This window comes from Phacochoerus africanus, chromosome 4 (genome assembly GCF_016906955.1).
Source record: "Phacochoerus africanus isolate WHEZ1 chromosome 4, ROS_Pafr_v1, whole genome shotgun sequence".
In the NCBI taxonomy this organism is placed as follows: Eukaryota; Metazoa; Chordata; class Mammalia; order Artiodactyla; family Suidae; genus Phacochoerus; species Phacochoerus africanus.
This window is the reverse complement of record NC_062547.1, coordinates 1,286,718-1,305,247: the sequence shown is the minus strand read 5'-3', so window position 1 is coordinate 1,305,247 and position 18,530 is coordinate 1,286,718. Positions and strand designations below refer to the sequence as shown.

Sequence of the window (18,530 nt, the reverse complement as noted above, 5' to 3'; positions counted from 1 at the left end):
CAGGGGCTGGATGGCTGGGCGCGTGGGGTGGGCAGAAGGGGGCCGTGCCATGAGGCCCCTTACCAAGTATAGGAATAGCAGAGGAGGAGGCCCAAGGAGGAGGATGGCTCGACGTGTCTGGAGGAGGCGAAGGCTGCCCTCCTCCCTGGGAAGTGTCAGCTGCTATTTTTAACGCCCCCCCGCCCCCGACAGTGGGCACATCCCTGACAGGCTGAGGAGGGGCAGGGAGGTGTTGGGTGGCCCTGGGGGTGCAGCCCAGCTCTCTCCTTGGGCCTGGCTGGTGTGGGGTCCTCAGAGGCAGCTGCCCCCACCCCTCTGAGGGGGGTCTGCCCAGGAAAGGGGTCCGCCCAGCCAGGCTGCATCCCACACGCCCCAGGGCCCCGGCCACCCATCAGAGGGAGCGGCCCCAGGTCGCCGAGACCCCCATGGAATGGAGAACCCTGTGAGTCCCGGCCAAGCCCCCTGAGTCCCACGTAGTAGCCAGACCTGGTTCCTGGGTGATGACGCTGGGACAGGAGCATAAACGAGCAAGAAAAATGAAAACCAAGTCCAATGGCTGGATACCTGGCCTCCCCGCAGTGGAGCTGCTTCCAACACCAGGGGCCACACCTCTTCGGTCGGCCTGGGAGTTCCCTGTTTGGGGGTCCAGACCCTGCTGGCCTCTCTTGCCCCCAGCCGGGGTCCAAGTGCTGCCCACTGCCCACTGTGTGCCAGGGAGCTCAGTCTTTCTTTCCATAGGAATACAGGTGCCACCATCCAACCAGCAGACACCTCACCCAGGGCTTCCCATGGTCCCTGCGCTTCCAGGGAGGCCAGGAGCCCCCGCAGCCCCACCCTTTGGGTGAGAGAGACCAGGCAGCCCACACCCTCCTCAGACCTGGAAGGTTGCAGGTGAGGTGCTGGCCGAGCATGGACAGTGGGTCCATGGACTGGCCTGATGCAGAGCCACAGCAGGTGGGCAGGGCGCAGGACAGGGGTCAGTCCTGGGGACTCTGGCGACTCCAGGCCCGGGTTATCGGAATGGCTGGCTCACCCCCCAACCCCAGCTCCCCCTTCCCAGTCTCTGCGCCTGCTCTGGGCCCTCGGAAGCTTCTGGAAGGTTTCCCCTGGCACCTCGGCCAATTTCTGCAGGTCAGAGATAAGGCCAGAGGGACCCCAGGTAGGCAGGGCGTGCCTGCCGTCACACAGCAGAGGAGGCAGGGCCCTGGGCAGGACAGAGCTCCCAGCCCACCTCCCTGGGCTCCAGGCCGTTCCTGCCTTCCTGCACCTGTCCTCCCATCCTGGGCCTCGGTGGGGACAGGTCTGGGGGGGCCACATGCAACCCCGATCCTCGGCCAACTCTGACCAACTTCCTGTCCAAGGAAGTAGAGACACTTCTGAAAAGGGCCCCGAGCAGCTCCTGGGCTGTCGCTCCTCTGGCGCTGTTGACGGAGGACCGCCCCCCACCCCCAGGCCCAGTCCTGCAACATACGGATGCAGGTACACAGGTGGGCCAAGCCCAGCAGGCAGCTTCTGGACTGGGGAGCCCTGGGCGAGCCCAGCCCGCTGCCTGTGGATGTCACGCTCCTGGGGGCTGCTGGTCGCACCCCGCCCAGGCCCACGGTGTTCTTGGGGGCTGCGCCCACGGCTGGCACTCAAGAGGCCCTGCAGTGGCCCCGCTCGGCCAGCAGAGGAGGGTGGCTGCCTGCTCAGTGGCTTCGGCCTCTGGCAGGTGCTCTCCCCTGAGTGGGCCAAGCCAGAGAGAGGGCACTGAGGTCAGAGCAGGGCAGGTTTTATTTCGGGCTTCGGCGACCTCCCCCCTCGGGGCACCAGGCCCGCGGTGCGACCGGACAGCATCGAGCTGGTGCTGCTGGACGGGCCATCGGCTGCGGAAGCCCTGCGACAGGTAATCCATACCCTGGTCCACCTGGCCTGGCTGGACTGAGGTGGGGGGGAGAGGGGGGCAGGGCAGGAGCCTCCCCAGGGGCCGGAGGGGGTCCAGCCTGGCTGAGGGTGGGCACTGAGCTCAACCCCAGGAAGGGTTCGAGGGCTGACTGGTCAGGGCCTCTTCCCAGGGATCGGGGCTGGGGTGGGCTTCTCAGGTCTGCAGAGCTGAGGGGAGCCACAGAGCAAGGAGGCAGCCATGGGGGACCAGCCTCCAGAGTCTTGACTCCGGGTTTCTGCAGGGGGGACCCCCAGGGTGGTGGGAGAGGGCAGGGTCCCCTCAATCTGGGTGTGCATGGCGAGGGGTGGCAGGGTCCAGGGACCTTGAACCTCGCCTGGTATCCCTGAGCTGACCCGGGCACCGGCGCTGGTGCCAGCCTGAGCTCCATGGCTCGGGCTCTGCCAGGCCGCAGATAGAAGCTGCTGGCGCAGCACTTTGAGGGTGAGCCTCTCCCAGCCCCACACAGCTGCCACCACACTCGCCCTGCGAGCTCCTGCAGGGTTGATCAATCACCTGCCGGCTCTGTAAGGGATGGGCATTCAGTGCCTGGAGCCGGGGAGCAGGTGGGCATCTGGCAGGGCCCCTCAGGCACCCTGGCAGGTGGCAGAGGCCCCTCTGGGCCTCTGCAGTGGCCAGGCCCCGACCCTCAGGTTCTGCAAGGCAGGGGCGGGATATCACAGCAGCGGAGGACACAAACCCTCGGTCCTGGTCCCCGAGGCCAGGCTGGGAGCCGAGGACCCTGAGAGGGGCTGGGGTGGCTCAGAGCTGCGTCACTGGCACCACCACACCTACCACTTGCCCCCGCCAGGGCCGTCCAGCCTGGTGGCAGCTCACCTCCCAGCCATGGACCACGTGGCTGTCTCTGCCTGCTGTCCTCGGCTGATGTCCCACTCAGCCAGGTGGGAGTGTGAGAAGACCTGCCCCCGGGGAGACGCGCCCCTGCTGGCAGAGTGGCCCTGGACATACCCCCGAGGTGGGCCACAGTCGACACAAGCTGGCTCTCCCCTTCTGGAGGCAGGCAGATGGCCCTTTCAGAAGCCGGGTTCTGAGCGGGGCCAGGTCGAGAACGCCAGGGGCCGGGGGGGGCCTGCTTTTGGGAGGGGGTCCCCCGACCCTGAGGGCAGCCGGGCCTGTCCACAGGCGGAAAGAGGAGGGCGGACTGGGGACGACGGCCCGGCTCCCCCCGCCCCGCACGCGGCCCACCCACCGGCCGCACATCCACGCTCTCTGCGCGCTCGCGGCCACGGCCTGGTCCCTCCCGGCCACCCCCTCAACAGCCCTCTGCCCACAGCCCGCGCCATGCCTTGGTCCGACTGCCTGTCCGTGACCTTCGCCCGCCGTCCTCCTCTCCCCCCACCCGCTTCCGTCTCCCCACCACCCTCCCGTCCATCCCCCACCCTCCGCCCGTCTCCCTGAGCACCTCCTGGCGCAGGATGAGAGGGACTCCACGGGGGTCTCGTCCCTAGAGGGTGCACAGTCTAGCGCCCAGATCAGAAGCGCACACTGTTCCAGGGTCTGTAGGGTTTATAATGGGCCTGGAGTGGGGGCGAGGGCCACAGACATCCTGGCAGAGAACAGAAACCCCCCCGTCACTTGCACCCCAACCACACACCTCGGACCCCGGAGTCTCACACACAGCGGCCCCTGGACAGGGCAGAGGCCCGGGCCGCCCACTGTGCAGGGGGAATGGCCCCCACAGGTGACCCCAGAGCCAGCATGTGGAGACACATGGAGGTTTACTGCGCAGATTGGAGGGGCCGTAAGCGGGCGGGCGGGTGGGGGTGGGGGGCAGCGGAGAGGTTGGTGGCTCTTGACCCGGAGGCCCCGGCACGTGCCCTCCCGGGGGGCTCGTGGCTTCTTCTCTGGGGGCCGCCCCTTAGCGACCGGCAGTCAGGGTTCCTTCCTTTCCTGCGCTGCGAGAGGGTGAGGCTGGGAGTCCAGGAGCGAGAGGCGGCCGTGGTGGCGGCTGTCGGTGGGTGGCGTGGGGGGACTGGGCGGGCTGTGAGAAGCAGCAGAGCAGAGCTGGGGGCGTCTGGCCAGCCCCGCTCCTAGGCGCGTGGATCCGGAGTGAGGTGGTGCCGCCAGCCTGCCCGTGGTACCAGCGGTCTCCAGAAAGCTGGAACACAGGCATGGAGGGGGGTGGGGGGTTAGGCTGTCATCCGAGGAGGGTCCTGATCTCTCTCTGGGCCCGCCACCAGCCTGGAAGCTGCCCTGGTGCCCCAGTGCCGGGCCCCGCTGGGGACGCAGGGTGCAGAGACACTGCCCACCACCAGTTTCCCTGCTAGCCTGGCAGCCCCCCAGGCTAGGCCCAGGGTCCCCGCTGCTCCTGGGGTTGCGGCCCCCCCAGGGGTGGCTGCCGCCCGGAGCGAGGCCCACAGTCCCCTCGGGCCCCTCCACAGGCAGATCGGCCCCTGCCTGACAGGGCCGGCCCCCACGGCCGCAGCCCCAGGCCCCCTCCTCCCCCGACCGCCGGCCCCGGCTCGGCCCAGCCACCATCTGTCAACGTCCTTGCAAGCACGTGGCGCCCAGAAACCAGGGCGTGTGGCCTGGCCAGGACCACCCTGCCAGGATGTCTGCGGGAACCTCCCACTTAGCGGAGCTCAGCGAAAACCGCTCCCGCCTCCCCCCCATCTACCTCTGATGATGCAGCCCCAGCCCCCAGCCCCTGGCCGCCCCCTCGCCGCTGGCCCGCAGCGGACGCGCCTGTGGTCAGGCCGGCGACGGCCAGGCGGCCCTCACGTTTGCGGCAGGCGCTCTTCCTGTCCTCGCGGGCGGCCGGCCCAGCACGTGCCTCCCACTTGGCGCTCGCCCGTGGGTCTCCAGGCCGGCTCGGCGCACATCGGGGCCTGGAGCCAGGTGCCAGCCCTGGTCTGTCACCCGCCAGGCGCCTCAGGCCTCGGTGGCTCATTTCTAAACTGGGCGATGGCGGAGCCGCCCCCAGACCGTTGAGGGCGCAGACCTAGCGTGCACCTCGCAGGGGCCGAGCGCTCGGGGGCCGGGCTCCTGGGGAGGGGATTCTGAGGGTCAGGCTGCGGCCCCGCTGGGCCTTGGACCCCTGCACCCCAAGGGGGCCGTGTGCCCCCCGCGGGGAGGCGGCCTGGGCAGGAGGAGGGCTGGGCTCACGCTGTCCCTCTCGCCCTAGGGCGCAGTGATGCTCATCTCGGCCGCCTCCGTGGCCCCTGAGACGGCGGGCCCGGGCCCCCAGGGCTCCCCCGGGCCCCCCCCGCCCCTGCTGCCCAAGCCTGGGAAGGACAACTTGCGTCTGCAGAAGCTCCTGAGGAAGGCGGCCCGGAAGAAGACGGGCAGGGCTGGGCCCGCTGCCCCTCCCGGGGCCTTCCGCACCGCCCTGTCCCCCGTGAGCGAGGCCAGCCACGACCCGGAGACCCCAGCCCCATGCCCAGCCCAGGCCCCGCAAGCGGAGGCCCCCCTGCCCCGCTCCCCCCACACCCCCGTCATCCACCACGTGGCCTCGCCCCTGCAGAGGTCCACCTTCTCCTTCGGCCTCACCGAACGCAGGAGCCTGGCTTCTCACTTCAAGGCCGGGGGGCCCCAGCGCGCGGCCCCGGCCCCAGAACCCGCCCGGTCCCCCAGCGGCCTCACCCAGGTGCCGGCCCCCGCCGCGAGGGGCACCCACATCAGCCAGGTGCACATCCGGCTGGCACCATCCCCGCGGGCCCGGACCCCGGAGCTCCCCCAGACGGCCCTGGATGGGGGGCTCGGCGGTCGGGATCAAGACAACGATGCCCCGTGCCCTCCTGGGGCTCAGCCCCTGATCCCAGTGGCCCACATCCGCCCACTGCCCATCGGGGCCCAGGCTGCCAGTCCCTGCCCTGAGGCGCCCCCTGTGCCCAGGCCGCCGCCCGGCTTCCAGGCCTCGGTGCCCAGAGAGGCCAGCACCCGTGTGGTGGTGCCCATCGCCCCCACCTACCGCTCTCCAGGACCCTCGCCCGAAGCAGGGCGCCTGGAGGAGCCCCCCATGGCTGACCCTGCTGCTGAAGCCGAACAGGTCTCCAGCCCCCACGGGGCCTCGGCCCGTGCCCCACCGTCAGGCCCTCACCCATGCCCTGTTCCCAAAGTGGCGCCCAAGCCCTGGCTGAGCGGCTGGACGCGCCTCAAGAAGCAGCTGCTAGAGGAGGCGAAGGAGCCCTCCTTCCTGGGGCCGGAGCAGAGCCCCCCAGGGCCCTCACACCAGAGCCCAGGACCCGCGGAGCAAGGGGTGATGGCCCCTCCCAGCCCGGCACCCCGGCCTCCCGCCTCCCGGGCCTCCAGAATGTGGGACGCGGTGCTGTACCGTATGTCGGTGGCCGAGTCCCGTGGCGCCCAGGCGGGGCCCAGGGATGGGGCGAGCACCCTGGGCGGCCTCGGCCGCCTGCCCTTCCTCTGTCGGCCGCGCTTCAACGCCCGGAAGCTGCAGGAGGCGGCCTCCCGGCCCCCTCCTGTGATCCACCCTATCCTGGACCTAAGCCCCCAGCCCAAGAACTTCAACCGGACGGCAGCAGGCTGGAGGCTCCAGTGAACAGACGGGGAGACCCCCAGGGCCCAGGACGGTGGGGTGGACAGAAGAGGGGCTGAGGGTCCAGCTGGGAAGCCACGCCATTGAAGAGGGCCCCGGGGCCAGACAGAGGCTGTGGGGAGCCGGAGCGGGGCGGGCTGGGCAGATGGAAGCCTGAAGGATGGTCATGGCAGGTGGGAGGTGGCAGGAGCAGGTGGGGTTGAGGGGGAGCCGGGTGTGTCAGCAGGACAGGCTGAGAGGAGCCTGTGGAGGCGTGGGGCAGGGGGTGCTTGTGGGGTGAACCCCTGGGGAGTCGGGAAGGACATGAGTCTCCCTGCGGCAGGGAACGGGGTTCTTGACCTTGTGGGGCAGGGCCAGCCGGTGTCTCTGCTTGGGCTGGGGGCAGGGCTGCTGGAGGTGGTCCCCAGCGGGGCCACCCCTCGGGAGGGCCCGCCTGGGTCCAGGGAAGCTGCAGGCAGGGAGCAGCTTTGAGTCCTGACACTTGACAGGGGAGGATTCCGGGGCCCCCTCCCTTCTGCCAAGAAAGACTGCAGGTGACAGGGAGCTGTGCAGAGTGGGGCGATGGGAGAGGGGTGGGGTCTCCGTGTCGGCCGGGGCCGGGCTTCGGGGAGAACAGCCCAGCTGCGGGGACAGGGAGGGGCTGTGGCCTGGCCAGGGTGGTCAAGGGGACCCTGGGCCTCATGCAGCTTTGGGGGCCCCCATCTGCCCCCGGCTGGGGTCTGACTCAGGACGAGCGCCAGGGCTGTGACGGGGCCAGCTGCCACGTGAGAGGGCCACGGAGGCGCTGGGAAAACTCTGGCCGCAGCCCCTGGGAGCAGGACTCGGGAGGGGAAGAAGGGGCTGAGGGTCCGGCTGCCCCGCCCAGGACGTGCTGGGGCTGTAAATGGATTTTAATAAAAGTGTGTATCGTCGCGGCCGCGGGTCACCTTTCCGACGCTTCGCCAGGAGACGAGACGGGTGGGGGACAAAGGAGAAGCTCCCCTTTGGGACGGCTGGGCCAGACAAGGTTCTAGCCCCTCTCAGACCCTCAGCACAGCGCCAGGCAGTGCCCGAGCTCCCAGCACCATCCCCACAGGGGCTGGGACACCCTCACCTGGCTTAGGAGCCCAGATGGGACCTTGGGGCCTCTTCCTGGAAGGATGCCTGAGCTTCCCATGGGGCTGGGAGGGGCTGGAGCCGGGGAAGGGGCCCGAGTCAGGGCAGGAGGGCAGGCCGGGCGGCGGAGGTAGGCTCTGGGCAGCTCCGAGGCTGGGCCTTTGGCCTCATCGGCCGCCCGCAGCCCCATTTCGGCCGCCACATGCCCAGCGGCCAGTTTCACACGCAACACCTCCCACCCCAGCCGCTGGCCTGGACTCACCGAGAAGGGCCGCCTAGGGCACGGAGCCTTCGTCCACAAGCACCTTCTCGTACTTCCCGTGTCCGGCGGCCACGAATTTGTACCTCTTCCCAGATGGGGTGCTCTGGGGGGCGTGGGGGCCGGGAGGGAAGGTGAGGGCCGGGGGCGGCGGACGGCCCCTCTGCTCTCACACTGGGACCCCCCAGCCCCCTGGCAGCAACCGCTCTCCGACCTACCTTAACCGTCGACGAAGTCTTGGGGCCCCCTTTCTGCTCCCAGAGGCTCTTCTTGCTCATGTCTCCAGCAACAATATCCTGTGGCAGAAGAGGGCCAGGTCACGGGCAGAGCCCTGACCCGGCGGCTCGGAGCCCTGGGCGCTTCTGCCGGCCTCGCAGGGCCAGGGGCCCAAGGCCTGCCCACCTGCCTCCATGGGTGAGAGCCCCGAGGACGAGGTGGGACAGGGAAGGCCGGGCCACCACACAGCCCTCTGCAGGGCCAGCCCGGCACTCGGCCTGCCCACCGTTCAGCCTGACAGTCTCAGGGCAGCCTCCCCAGGGCACTCAGCTCCGCCCCGGGATGGGGTCCTACCTTGCAGGAGGGGGGCTTGGCGGCGGACTGAGCCTGCACCTCGCCCGTCTCCCACCGGCTCTTGGTGCTCGCCACGGCCATGCTGGGCAGCTCAATAGATGGCTGACGGGTCAGCTTGTGGGCCCGGCCAGCAGTCTGCATAGGAGAGAGAGCCCAGGACCACCTTACTGGACAGCCACGTGGAACACATCCGAGAGGCCTGGGTGAGACCCTCCAGCCCACAGATGACACCCTCTGTACTCTGTTCCCCCAGGAGGGAAGGGAGGGCTGCGAGCTTGCAGAAGAAAATGGGGCTTCCTCCATCCGGGGAACCTGCGAAAGTCCCCTTATTCTGGAGAGCACAGGTGAGATGGTGGGGTACGAGAGGCATGCTGCTCATGGCACAGGGCTGGAGGAGCAGCAGGGCGGGTGGAAGGGTGTTGGTTGAAAGGAGCAGTGTTGGTTGTAGAGAGAAACATCAGCTGAACAAAGAAATATTGGTTGGATGGAGGGGGTATTGGTTGGATGGAGGAGGCGCTGGTTGGATGGAGGGGTGTTGGTTGGATGAAGGGGTGTTGGTTGGATGCAGGGAGTGCTGGTTGGATGGAGGGGGTGCTGGTTGGATGGAGGAGGTGCTGGTTGGATGGAGGGGTGTTGGTTGGATGGAGGGGTGTTGGTCGGATGCAGGGAGTGCTGGTCGGATGCAGGGAGTGCTGGTCGGATGGAGGAGGCGCTGGTTGGATGGAGGGGTGTTGGTCGGATGCAGGGAGTGCTGGTCGGATGCAGGGAGTGCTGGTCGGATGGAGGAGGCACTGGTTGGATGGAGGGGTGTTGGTTGGATGGAGGGAGTGCTGGTTGGATGGAGGGGTGTTGGTTGGATGCAGGGAGTGCTGGTCGGATGGAGGAGGCGCTGGTTGGATGGAGGGGTGTTGGTTGGATGGAGGGAGTGCTGGTTGGATGGAGGGGTGTTGGTTGGATGCAGGGTGTTGGACGGAAGAGTGTGTATGGACAGCAATTGGTTGGATGTAGGGACACTGCTTGGATGGAGCAATGGCTGCATGACAGGAGGAAGGAGGGGCCCAGCAGAGGAGAAGGGACCTACACACCTCGATGGCCTGGGTGTATTGCTCCAGCCGCCCGTCAATCTTGGAGATGGGCAGGGCTGGCTGGGACTTCTTCACACTGTTACTGGAAGATAGGAGAAGGGTCATGGTTCACAGCCTCTCACTCAGCTTCCGCGCCCATCGGTGCGCTCTCAGGCACCCAGATCTCCACTTTTCGGGGTCCCCTCTTCGGTCCTCCCTTGGGGAAGGCCACGCCCTCGTCGGGACGCAGACATACCTCTTCTGAATGGAGCGGTGTAGGGACTCAGTTCTGTCGATGAGCTGGGGGGCGGGGGGTGGGCAGAGACGGAGCCTTGGAAGCCAGAGCAAGATCCACAGTCCCCCCCCCCCACCAGCTGCCCCCACCCACCCGTGCCATGGCCTGGCTTATTCATTGCACAGGGCTCTGCCCAGCAAGAGCTGCCCGGGGGCCCTCCCTGGGGCTGCCGCAGGCCGTGGGTCTGGAGAAGAGGGCAGACAAGGCTTTGGGACTTAACCTACTTTGGTGCTGGGGCTCAGGGGAGGGGAGCCTGGTGAGGTCCCCTCCAAGACAGAGGGGCTGGGGGTCCGGGGCTGCTGGCATCTCTGGGGCTAGAACAGAACACCTGGGGTTGTGGCATCTGGACGAGCATGCCTTTGGCGTCCCTCCTGCCTCCCCGGAGCCTCTTAGAGGAAATGCTTCCCCCCCTTCCCGGGCCTCACTCAGGCCCCTTCCAGCCCCAACAAGCTCTGCTTCTGGAATTCTCTGCAGTAGGGACAGAGAGTCCAGGGACGCATCACTCCACCACGAGGGCCACCCACCCCACCCCCCCAAGTGTTCTGCAGGTGGGGTGCTGGCTCCCCCCGTGCTGGCCCCACGTGCCCCACAGAGCGTGCTGGCAGGAGAGACAGAACCAGCCTGGGGCCGCTGACCTGCACGTCCCCCTCCTCTGTCTCTGCCAGGCCTGGGCTGCCCTGCACGGGTCCCGCGGGGCCTCTGGGCTCTGAGGCCTCTGATCCCAGCTCTTCCTGAAGCTCTGAGTCGGGGCTCAGGCACAGCTCCTCCAGACACACCCGGGCTGGGCTCCCACAGACGTGCTGGCCGGGCCTGTGTGGGGAGAGGGGGGCAACCCCAAGGGTCACTTGATTGTCTGGTTCTGTTTCCAAGCCTTGGCTTCCACCGTCTGTAAGATGGGGCAGTCAGACAACTTGAGCTTCCTCTTTGGGGAAGGGACCCAAGGACCTCAGAGACCCCCTCCGTCGCTGGGGTTTCTTGGCGAGCAGTGCCCACTGCCCCATTGCTTCTCTGGACAGAGGGCCCCCACCCACCGCGGCACATCCGTCTCAGGCCCTGGGACAAGCCCCAGCCAGTGTCTGGCTCGTGGGGGTCCACCTGCTGGTCCAGGCTGGCTGGTCCCCAAGCCTGCCTGGGCTCCCTGTTCCTGCTCTACCCCATGTGGGGGTGGTTTGGGGGCTGGTCCGCAGGAGGCCAGGGGACTGGCAGGGGTCAGAGCTAGGACTGCAGCCCCAAGCAGAGGGGCTGATAGGCCGGAGGTGGGGGCGGGAGGCCAGCTGCTGGCAGTCTGCACGGTTCTGCGTCTGGGCAGGACTGAGCCTGGAGAAGAAGATGGGAAGTCCTCGCATTTTCCATGATTTCAGGCCCCTTGGTGTCCGTGCCAGCCAAGACCCAGACCCACCACCCAAGGTGGGCCGGGGTCCGAGCCAGCAGCAGGCGCACAGAGGGCCCATTCAGCCGTGGCGGTGGGGACGCATGGCCAGGCAGGTGCGGGGGGCAGGGAGGCCTGTCCGGAGCAGGTGGGTCCAGAGAAGAGCTACAGTGCCCCCTGCTGTCAGGCGGCCAGCTGGGGACAAAGGGAACAGGGCTGGCAGGGCTGCGGCCACCCCAACACCAGTGGACGGGCCCCTGTGCTGATGCCAGGCCTATCTCAGAAATGCAGAGGGGGTGCCTGGACCCCCCCAGAGGCAGACGGGGGAAACGGAGGCCTGGAGGCGGGAGGCAGAGGGCGGGGGGCAGAGGGCAGCGCCAGGGCCTGGCTGTGCGGCTGGCCGGGGGTGGGGGTGCTGCTGGCGGGATGGGAAGCGGTGAGGTCGCGAGGGTCTTAGCTAGAGCCTGGGGCTGCTTAGGGGCCTCAGAGGGGAGAGGTTTGGGTTGGTGACACTCACAGCCACAGGGTCTCCACGCTTGGAGCTCCTGAGCAGAGCTGGGGCTCTGGCCACAGTGGGCAGCGGGGGTGGGGGTGGGGGGCTGGAGAAGGGCCGGCAGGGTGCAGAGACCCTCGGAGGGGGGGTGGGGTGAGGCTCTGGGAGCAGCCCCCAGCCCCAGACCCCTCCCCCTCCGGGCCCGCCCTGGTTCAGGCGTCTGCACATCTGGAAAGCTTGTCCCCCCCCAGGCCGACACGGGGCCACACATCTGGAAATACCTGCTCCCCTCCGTGGGAATGGAGCTGGGCCGCCCCGAGGGAGGAAGGGGCGGCGGCGGCGGCGGCGGCGGGCCGAGTGCCTCCCTGACGTCAGCGGGCTGCAGATGTGTGCTGATGTAGCAGCCCCCTGGCCGCCACAGCTGGTCTGGAAGGGGCCCGGGGCCCTGGGGAGCCCAGGAATGAGAGCCCTCCCCACCCCGCCCGCCGTCTCGTGCTCTTCCTCCTGCCCCCTCGGCCAGGGGGCACTTCGGGGGGCTGCGGGGAGGGGGAGCCGAGGGCGCTGGGGGGACCCCGTCAGGGGCCTGGAGAGAGCCCCCGCCTCCACTCTGGCCCCCCACTTGCCTGTCCTCCTCCTGCTCCCCTTCCGGACTCTCGCCCTGAAGGGGGTCCCCGCTGTCCGAGGTCTCCCCGGGCCCCCAGTGCTGCCGCCGCTGCTCCGGCTTCTGGGACCAGTCGCCGAAACCTTCATCCTCATCCAGCTCGGGGGCATCGGGGGGCTTCAGGCTGAGGCCGAAAGGGAGGCAGGCTCTCAGGGCCGGGCTGGCCCCGCAGGGCAGGGGGCCCTCCCTCCCGTCCACACCCTGGGCTCAGACCCTGGGCTCCAAGTGTGGGAGACCCTGTCTGCCACAGGAGACACTCAGGGCTGGGCTGAGTGTCCCTGTGACACAAAGTCCCTGAGGTCAAGACTCTGCCACACCCTATCAAGCCAGGGCCCCCCGAGAACAGGGCTACATCTGCCCCCTCGGTCTGGGGCTCCCCAGGGGCTGGTCTGGGCCTCCCCCCTCAGTCTGGGGCTCCCCAAAGATGGCTATGCCCCCTCCCTCGGTCTAGGGTCCTGCCCCCCCCCGCTGAGCGACCAGGGTTCTGGCCCCCTCCGACCCTGTCCCCCACTGCAGGCCTGTGGTCCTGGCCTGGAGGTCCCTGCCTGCACCCCCAGCCCCTGCCTGCTAGGCCAGGCACCTGGCCCAAGGGGCCTTGACCGCTACAGCACCCCACTCCACCCAGAGCTGCTGACTCGGAGAAAATGGAACCAAACGAGGCCGGGAGGAGGGGGCGTTATTGGAAAAACAGCCCAGCCACAGCGGCCTCCTGGGCCCCCGGAGGGAGCGAGCCGGCCCTCGGCCCGCCAAGTTGGACGTGGCCACAGTGAGTCACCGGCAGCAAAGGACTAGGGCAGGGGGCTTGGGGGCCAGGGCCTCACAGCTGCACTCAGAGTCTCTCCAAGCAAGGGGGACCCTGCCTGGGGACCAAAGCCCGATCAGGACCCCAGGAGGCTGGCCGGCATGCAGCGGCTGCAGGCATCTCAGGCCGGGGGTCCAGCAGACTCCCCTGGCCCCCGGGGCCGTGACGACCCTCACCCCCACCTGCCCCTGCTCCAGGGCTGGGCCCCCACCCCGCCTCCTTGGCTCTGGGGCTTCCTGAACCCCCTGCCCAGGCGTGCGGGACAGGCCGGCCAGCGGGGTCGGCTCACAGCTTCTCCTGCTCCGGCTGCTCTGGGCCCGGGCCGCCTTCATTCTCGTCCTGGTCCTGAAGCTGCCTGTCCCTCTCGCGCCGGCGCCGCTCCCGGGCGGCCTCCTCCTCATCCTCCAGGCTCCACTGAGCGGCGAGCCTGCAGGACATGGGACGCCGTCACACCAGGGCCCGCGGCCCCGCTTCCCTGTCCACACACGCCTCGCGGGGCCTCTCTAGGCCTCTGTTTCCCCGATTTAAAGCAGAGGTCATGAGAGCGGGTTGTGACGTGGCCCTCGAGCCAGGGAGGTCCCAGGGCTCCACAGCGTCTGGACGTCCTGTGCCTCCTGGTGACAAGGGGCTCTAGGGTCAGGCCAGTAAAACCCCAGAATGGTGGACCCCCCAGCCTCCTGTCGCAGCCCGGCTCCCTGGGCCACCTCAGGGCCAGGGATCCGGTCCCTGTAGCTCTGGCCGCAGGCAGGACCCTGGAGGCCAGAAAGAGGGGCTGGAATGGCGATGGCTACGGCCACTGGTCAGCTGGTATCACTCGGCCTACAAGTCAAGTGGCTGCAGCCTTGGCCACGGGGCAGTGGTGGCCTGGGGTGGGGTCAGGCCAGAGGTGGCCCAGCTGGGCAGTCTCCCTCTATAGCCTGACCACCCCGCCCAAGGCCCTGCTTCCTGCCCCCCGGAGCGCAGCCCGTGGGAGGGGGTGGCCCCATGGACATAGAGAGGAGCAGCCCTCAGCCAGACCCACATGGCTCACCCAACGCCAACTGCCACCCCCTCTGTGCAGCGTCCCTGGGCTGCACCTGCCATGGGGAGCCTGAGACTGCAGCGCAGGGCACGGAGAGCTTCCTCCCTCAGCACGTGCAGCACCCACACTTCTCGGGGGTCTGTGCTGGGGCTCTACAGGTCAACCCAAGACCGAGGGTCCAGGGCCTGGCCACCCTGGGCCACCGGTGTCCCTTAGGCACCGCAGACCTCAGCCCGTCGGCCGAGCCTGGCTCCCCCAGCTCTCCCAGAGTGCAAGAGAGGGTCCTGGGCCTCCGCGGCTGCAGCGCCCACTGCCCCAAGCTGGGGTCTCAGCGGCTTCTGGCGGGTGTCCGCCGCCTGACCCCGCAGCCCGCTCCTTCAGGCCCCAGCCCCTGGCCAGGGTGGGCCGGCTCTGTGGTCTCGCGGTCCTGCCAGCACATGATCTAATCTCTCCAAGGTCTCCTCAGAGCCTCTCAGACAGAAGCCAGGCCCCTGCACAGCCCCAGCGCGAGGCCCGCTCCCCCCCGCAGCCACATGGGATTCCAGCCACGCACACAAAGCTGCCTGCTCAGACCCCCGCACCCCTGGGCTGCCGCCCCCATCTCCGAAGTGCCTTCCACTCTCCCCGCCCTCTGTGCCCCAAGGAGCCACTCCACCTACACCGGGCTGGCATCACGCGGGAGCAGCCTGGCCTCCCACTCCAGGCCTGCGGCGGGGGCTGGGGGGCCACGACCTCTGTGGGGAGGGAAGAGCCTGGGGTGATCTGGGACTGTTGGGATCTCTCCGCCACAGGCACCACCAGTGCCTGCACACGGAGGACGGGGGCCGAGCAGGGCTGAGGGGACCTCGGTGCCGGGTCCCGGCTGTGGGTGGAAAGACGGCGCCACGGGCACCCACGGAGGCGTCTCCTCCCCTCACTCCCGTGTTCAAGCGGCACACGTCCACGGGTGTGCTCATGTGGGGGTGTTTGGGGATTTTGGCCAATGTCTGGTGCTGGGTCTGTGTGGGTGGGCCCAGTCGGTGGGGTGCCTATGGGCCCAGGTGAGGGGGTGCCTGTGGGCCCAGGCGGGGGGTGCCTGTGGGGCCTGGTGTGTGCCCTGGGCCAGGAGGGCCTCTCTCAGGACTATTGCTCCTATTCCCCGGACGCCTGCAAGCCCTGGGGACTCTGCACAGGCACAGCGGAGGGCAGAGACCACACTGCCCAGTCAGCCCACCGTGTGTCCCGGGCACCACAGACCTGCGCAGGCCAGGCCTCAACTCCAGGCCCACGACGCCCAGCCGGCCTCCCCTGCACACACGCATGCACATGGGGCAGGAACGCGCACGGGTAGTACACGCTTCCCCCGAGTGTGACCCTCGGGTCATGCCGGCACACACGCCACACGTGGGTCCAACACACCCCCCCCACCAGGCACGCTCGTGCACACGCACATGCACACAGATGTCCACATGCCCGGCAGGCTGACGGGGGAGGGGGCGAGGGCAAGAGGGCTGCGGCCAGGGTGCCCTCGCGCCAGGCGGTCTGTTTTCCTGCCACCGGCCCGACAACAGCCCTGGCTCGGGGCCAAGGCGTAGGCTTTCTGAGACGATCCCCAAGGAGCCAGCCCCTCTGAGGGTCACCCTGAGCCCTCACGGCAGGGGGGGTGGTGGGCAGCACGGGGGTGCCGGGGAGGGGTCTCCCCACAGCGCCACGCCGGCCCCACCCCGCCCCAGCGCCCCCGGCCCAGGCGCCGGCTCAGCCCCTTCCCCCGGGCCTCCTCCCTTCCCGCCGCTGCCCCAGGATGTGACTCATGTGGGGCCCTCCTGGCCCCTCCCATGACCTCACCCCGCACTGTTCCACAGCTGGGTTTCGTTCTGGGAACCGAGAGGGGGGCGGCTCTCCCGGGGTGGGGTGGGGGCCTCTGGCCTGGGAAAGGCGCCCCGGCCAGCGGCCCAGACCCCTTGGCACGCTCGGCGGGGCTGTCAGGATGCTGGCGTCGGCCGCCCGCCCGTGGCCCTGGCTCAGCCCGCGTGCAGCTGCGAGGGATTTGCTGTTCCTGCACAGATGCAATTATCTCTTTCCTGCGTCTGCTCTGGCTCCGGGCGCGCCCAGGGCTCAGCCCGAGGGGCTGCGGAGTGGGGCTCTGCCCCCAGTGTCACGCTCCAGCGCGGGGCCTCCCCCCAAGCCCCGCGCCAGGGCCAGGGCGTGCAGACCCCAAAGGGGTCCCTTTCCTGAGCAGGGGTCTCCAAGGCCAGCGGCTGCCCTGCGTGCCCTGGCGGCCACGTCCACCACTCCCAGCCCCCTCTTCCCTTCCTCGGCAGCCCCCGTCTCCACCGAGGCTCCGATGGTGCCAGTCCTGGGCCCGGCCCCGCCCTCCCAGCTGTCCAACCTCCTTCCTCCCCTGCCCGCCCGCCCGGCGGCTCCAGAAGGTGCCTCAAGCCTCCGTCCCATCTCAACTCTGCCCCCTGCAGGCAGCTCCCAGGAGCCCCACCTGCCTCTCGGCCCTAAAGCTTGGCTCAGAGCCCTGGGAAGAGCTTGGGGGCTCAGCTGGGGGCCGGGGCCCAAGGCAGGAGGGCCAGGCCAGGCCCAACGTGGGGAGCTCTCCCTTTCGGCCCCCAGGGCGCCCTCCTGGTCACGGTCCCCTGCAACCGCCACGGTATGGGGTGTCCCGGCCCGCCCCACGCCTGGGAGACTGACAGGCTGAGGTGAACACCTGGCCCTCAGCTCAGGCTGAGGTGAGCGACTGGCCCTCAAGGGAGCAGGGAGCTTGAGAAGGCGCAGGGCGTGGGGGACTCGGGCCACAGAGTGGCCACTCGGCCTGGCTTCCAGGGCTGATGGCACAGTACACATCCCCAGCCGCTCACTGAGAGCACCCCCCCAACCTCCCCTTTCCCTCGCCCCCGTGCAGGGCCTCTGCCCGCTGGGCTCAGGAAAGGGCACCACCCATGCCCCACGACTCGAGGGGTGCCCCTCGCTGGCGGATCTGTGGTGGCGCCAGGGTGCTGGCTGTCACTCACCCTGGCAGAGCGGCTGCTGGGGAGGCAGCTGTGAGGGCTGAGCCAGCAGCACAAAGATAGCCCTGAGCGAGCAGGTGGGTGGGGGCGGCAGGGGCTGTGCACGCTGCCCCTGGCAGGGGTGGGGGCCCCAAGCGGCAGCTGCGGGGAACCTGGCCCCCCACCCTCCTGACTGCCCTGGCGCAGGTCCAGCCCCCTCCCGCCCCCTCCCGCCCCTCCAGCAACACTTTCCTGGTGTGTCTGTGCCCTGCCGGGCTTTGGGGGAGACACCCCACAGGGCAAGCTGTCCAGGGAAGCTCAGGAGGCCACCTTGCACTGGCGTCTGAAAGATGAGCAAGGGTCTGTGGGAGGGACCCCAGAGGCTGAGGGCAAGAGCAAAGGAACGGCCACTGGGCAGGAGAGCTCAGAGCGGCCACGGCCAGGGAGGGGGCCCTGGACAGGTGCCTGGGTCCCTTGGGGGCAGCCCTGGCGAGCCCACGCCAGCACAGGGGCTGTCAGGTCAGCATCTGAGAAGAAGGCCCAGCAGGGACATGGAGAAGGTGCGGGGGGGTGTAGGGGTGGGAAGAAGAAGCCACAGGCCAGGGACACTGCTGTGGACAAAAGGACAGGCCCTCAGAACGCCCCCCGGAGAGGTGCAGCCTGGGAGGGGGTGCAGAGAGCAGGTGCACAGGGACCTTGAGGATACAGCCGGTAGGGGGGAACTGCAGTGGGGAGGGGCCGCGGCGAACCCAGGAGGAACAGCCCCTGAGGGAGTGAGCAGGGGGGATGGGAGGGAACGGCTGGGGGGCACCAAGCCCCAGGGGCTCCGGGTCTCCCTCCCTCCTGCCCCCCCCCCAACAAGGCGCCTCCAGGGAGAGGGAGCACAGAGCTTGTAGCCTCCGCTGGGGGCCTGGGGGCCCGCCCGTGCTGGGGTACCAGCTGTCACTCCCAGGGGCAGCACCAGGGGGCAGGACTCAGGGGCCTGGGGCCGGCAGTAGGTCCCGGGACGGCTCAGTGCAGAGACCAAGCCATGGGCTACAGGGACCCTGCGGGTTCCAGGCAGGGCCGGGGGAGACTGGGGGGACCTGGGGTATGGAGCCCCTTGTCAGCCCCGGAGGTCAGAGGAGGAGCTCCGCAGGGGCGGGGCACAGATGGGCGGGAGGACCAGCTGGAGGCGGAACTGCCCCGCCCGCCAGGCTGGCTGTCAGTCACCCTGGAGGGGGCGGGCCCACCACCCGGGAGGGCGGGGCCGGAAGCAGCCCAGCCCCCGCCAGGGAGGAGAGGCGGGTGCCCAGCCAGGCTGAGGCCCTGGCCGGTCGGTCAGGCCCTCCTCCTTCCCAGAGTGCCACCTCAGGCCCAGCCTCAGCTCCCTAGCTGGGAAAACTCGGCAGGCGGAGAACTGAGACCCCCCCACAGCCTCAGCCCAGCTCGGCTCCCACTTCCCCATGGCGGGCGCTGCTGGCAGACCTGTGTTCCAAGAAGGAGCTGAAGT

At 69.1% G+C, this 18,530-nt stretch overlaps 2 protein-coding genes across 3 annotated transcripts in view; one reads left to right on the top strand and one right to left on the bottom strand.

Moving 5' to 3' along the window:
• Positions 1–226: 226 nt before the first annotated feature.
• Positions 227–7,348, top strand: PRR33 (proline rich 33). Its single transcript, XM_047774922.1, has 2 exons — positions 227–1,885; positions 5,067–7,348. Exon 2 carries the CDS (start codon positions 5,076–5,078, stop codon positions 6,438–6,440), a length of 1,365 nt encoding a protein of 454 aa, XP_047630878.1. The 5' UTR covers positions 227–1,885; positions 5,067–5,075; the 3' UTR covers positions 6,441–7,348.
• LSP1 (lymphocyte specific protein 1) overlaps positions 3,434–18,530 on the bottom strand; it is a 34,464-nt gene continuing 19,367 nt past the window's right edge. For both annotated transcript variants that reach the window (XM_047774923.1, XM_047774925.1), the window contains 10 exons: positions 13,335–13,472; positions 12,206–12,367; positions 10,356–10,530; positions 9,945–10,034; positions 9,682–9,725; positions 9,447–9,528; positions 8,362–8,496; positions 8,010–8,087; positions 7,795–7,897; positions 3,434–4,040 (listed from right to left, as the gene is read on the bottom strand). In XM_047774923.1, the coding sequence (XP_047630879.1) occupies positions 7,808–7,897; positions 8,010–8,087; positions 8,362–8,496; positions 9,447–9,528; positions 9,682–9,725; positions 9,945–10,034; positions 10,356–10,530; positions 12,206–12,367; positions 13,335–13,472 (994 nt within the window). In that variant the 3' untranslated portion in view covers positions 3,434–4,040; positions 7,795–7,807. The remainder of the gene's footprint in view (positions 4,041–7,794; positions 7,898–8,009; positions 8,088–8,361; positions 8,497–9,446; positions 9,529–9,681; positions 9,726–9,944; positions 10,035–10,355; positions 10,531–12,205; positions 12,368–13,334; positions 13,473–18,530) is intronic.

Coding starts and splice junctions, on each gene's coding strand:
- PRR33 (XM_047774922.1), top strand. CDS start 5,076: ATGCTCATCTCGGCCGCCTCCGTGGCCCCTGAGACGGCGGGCCCGGGC.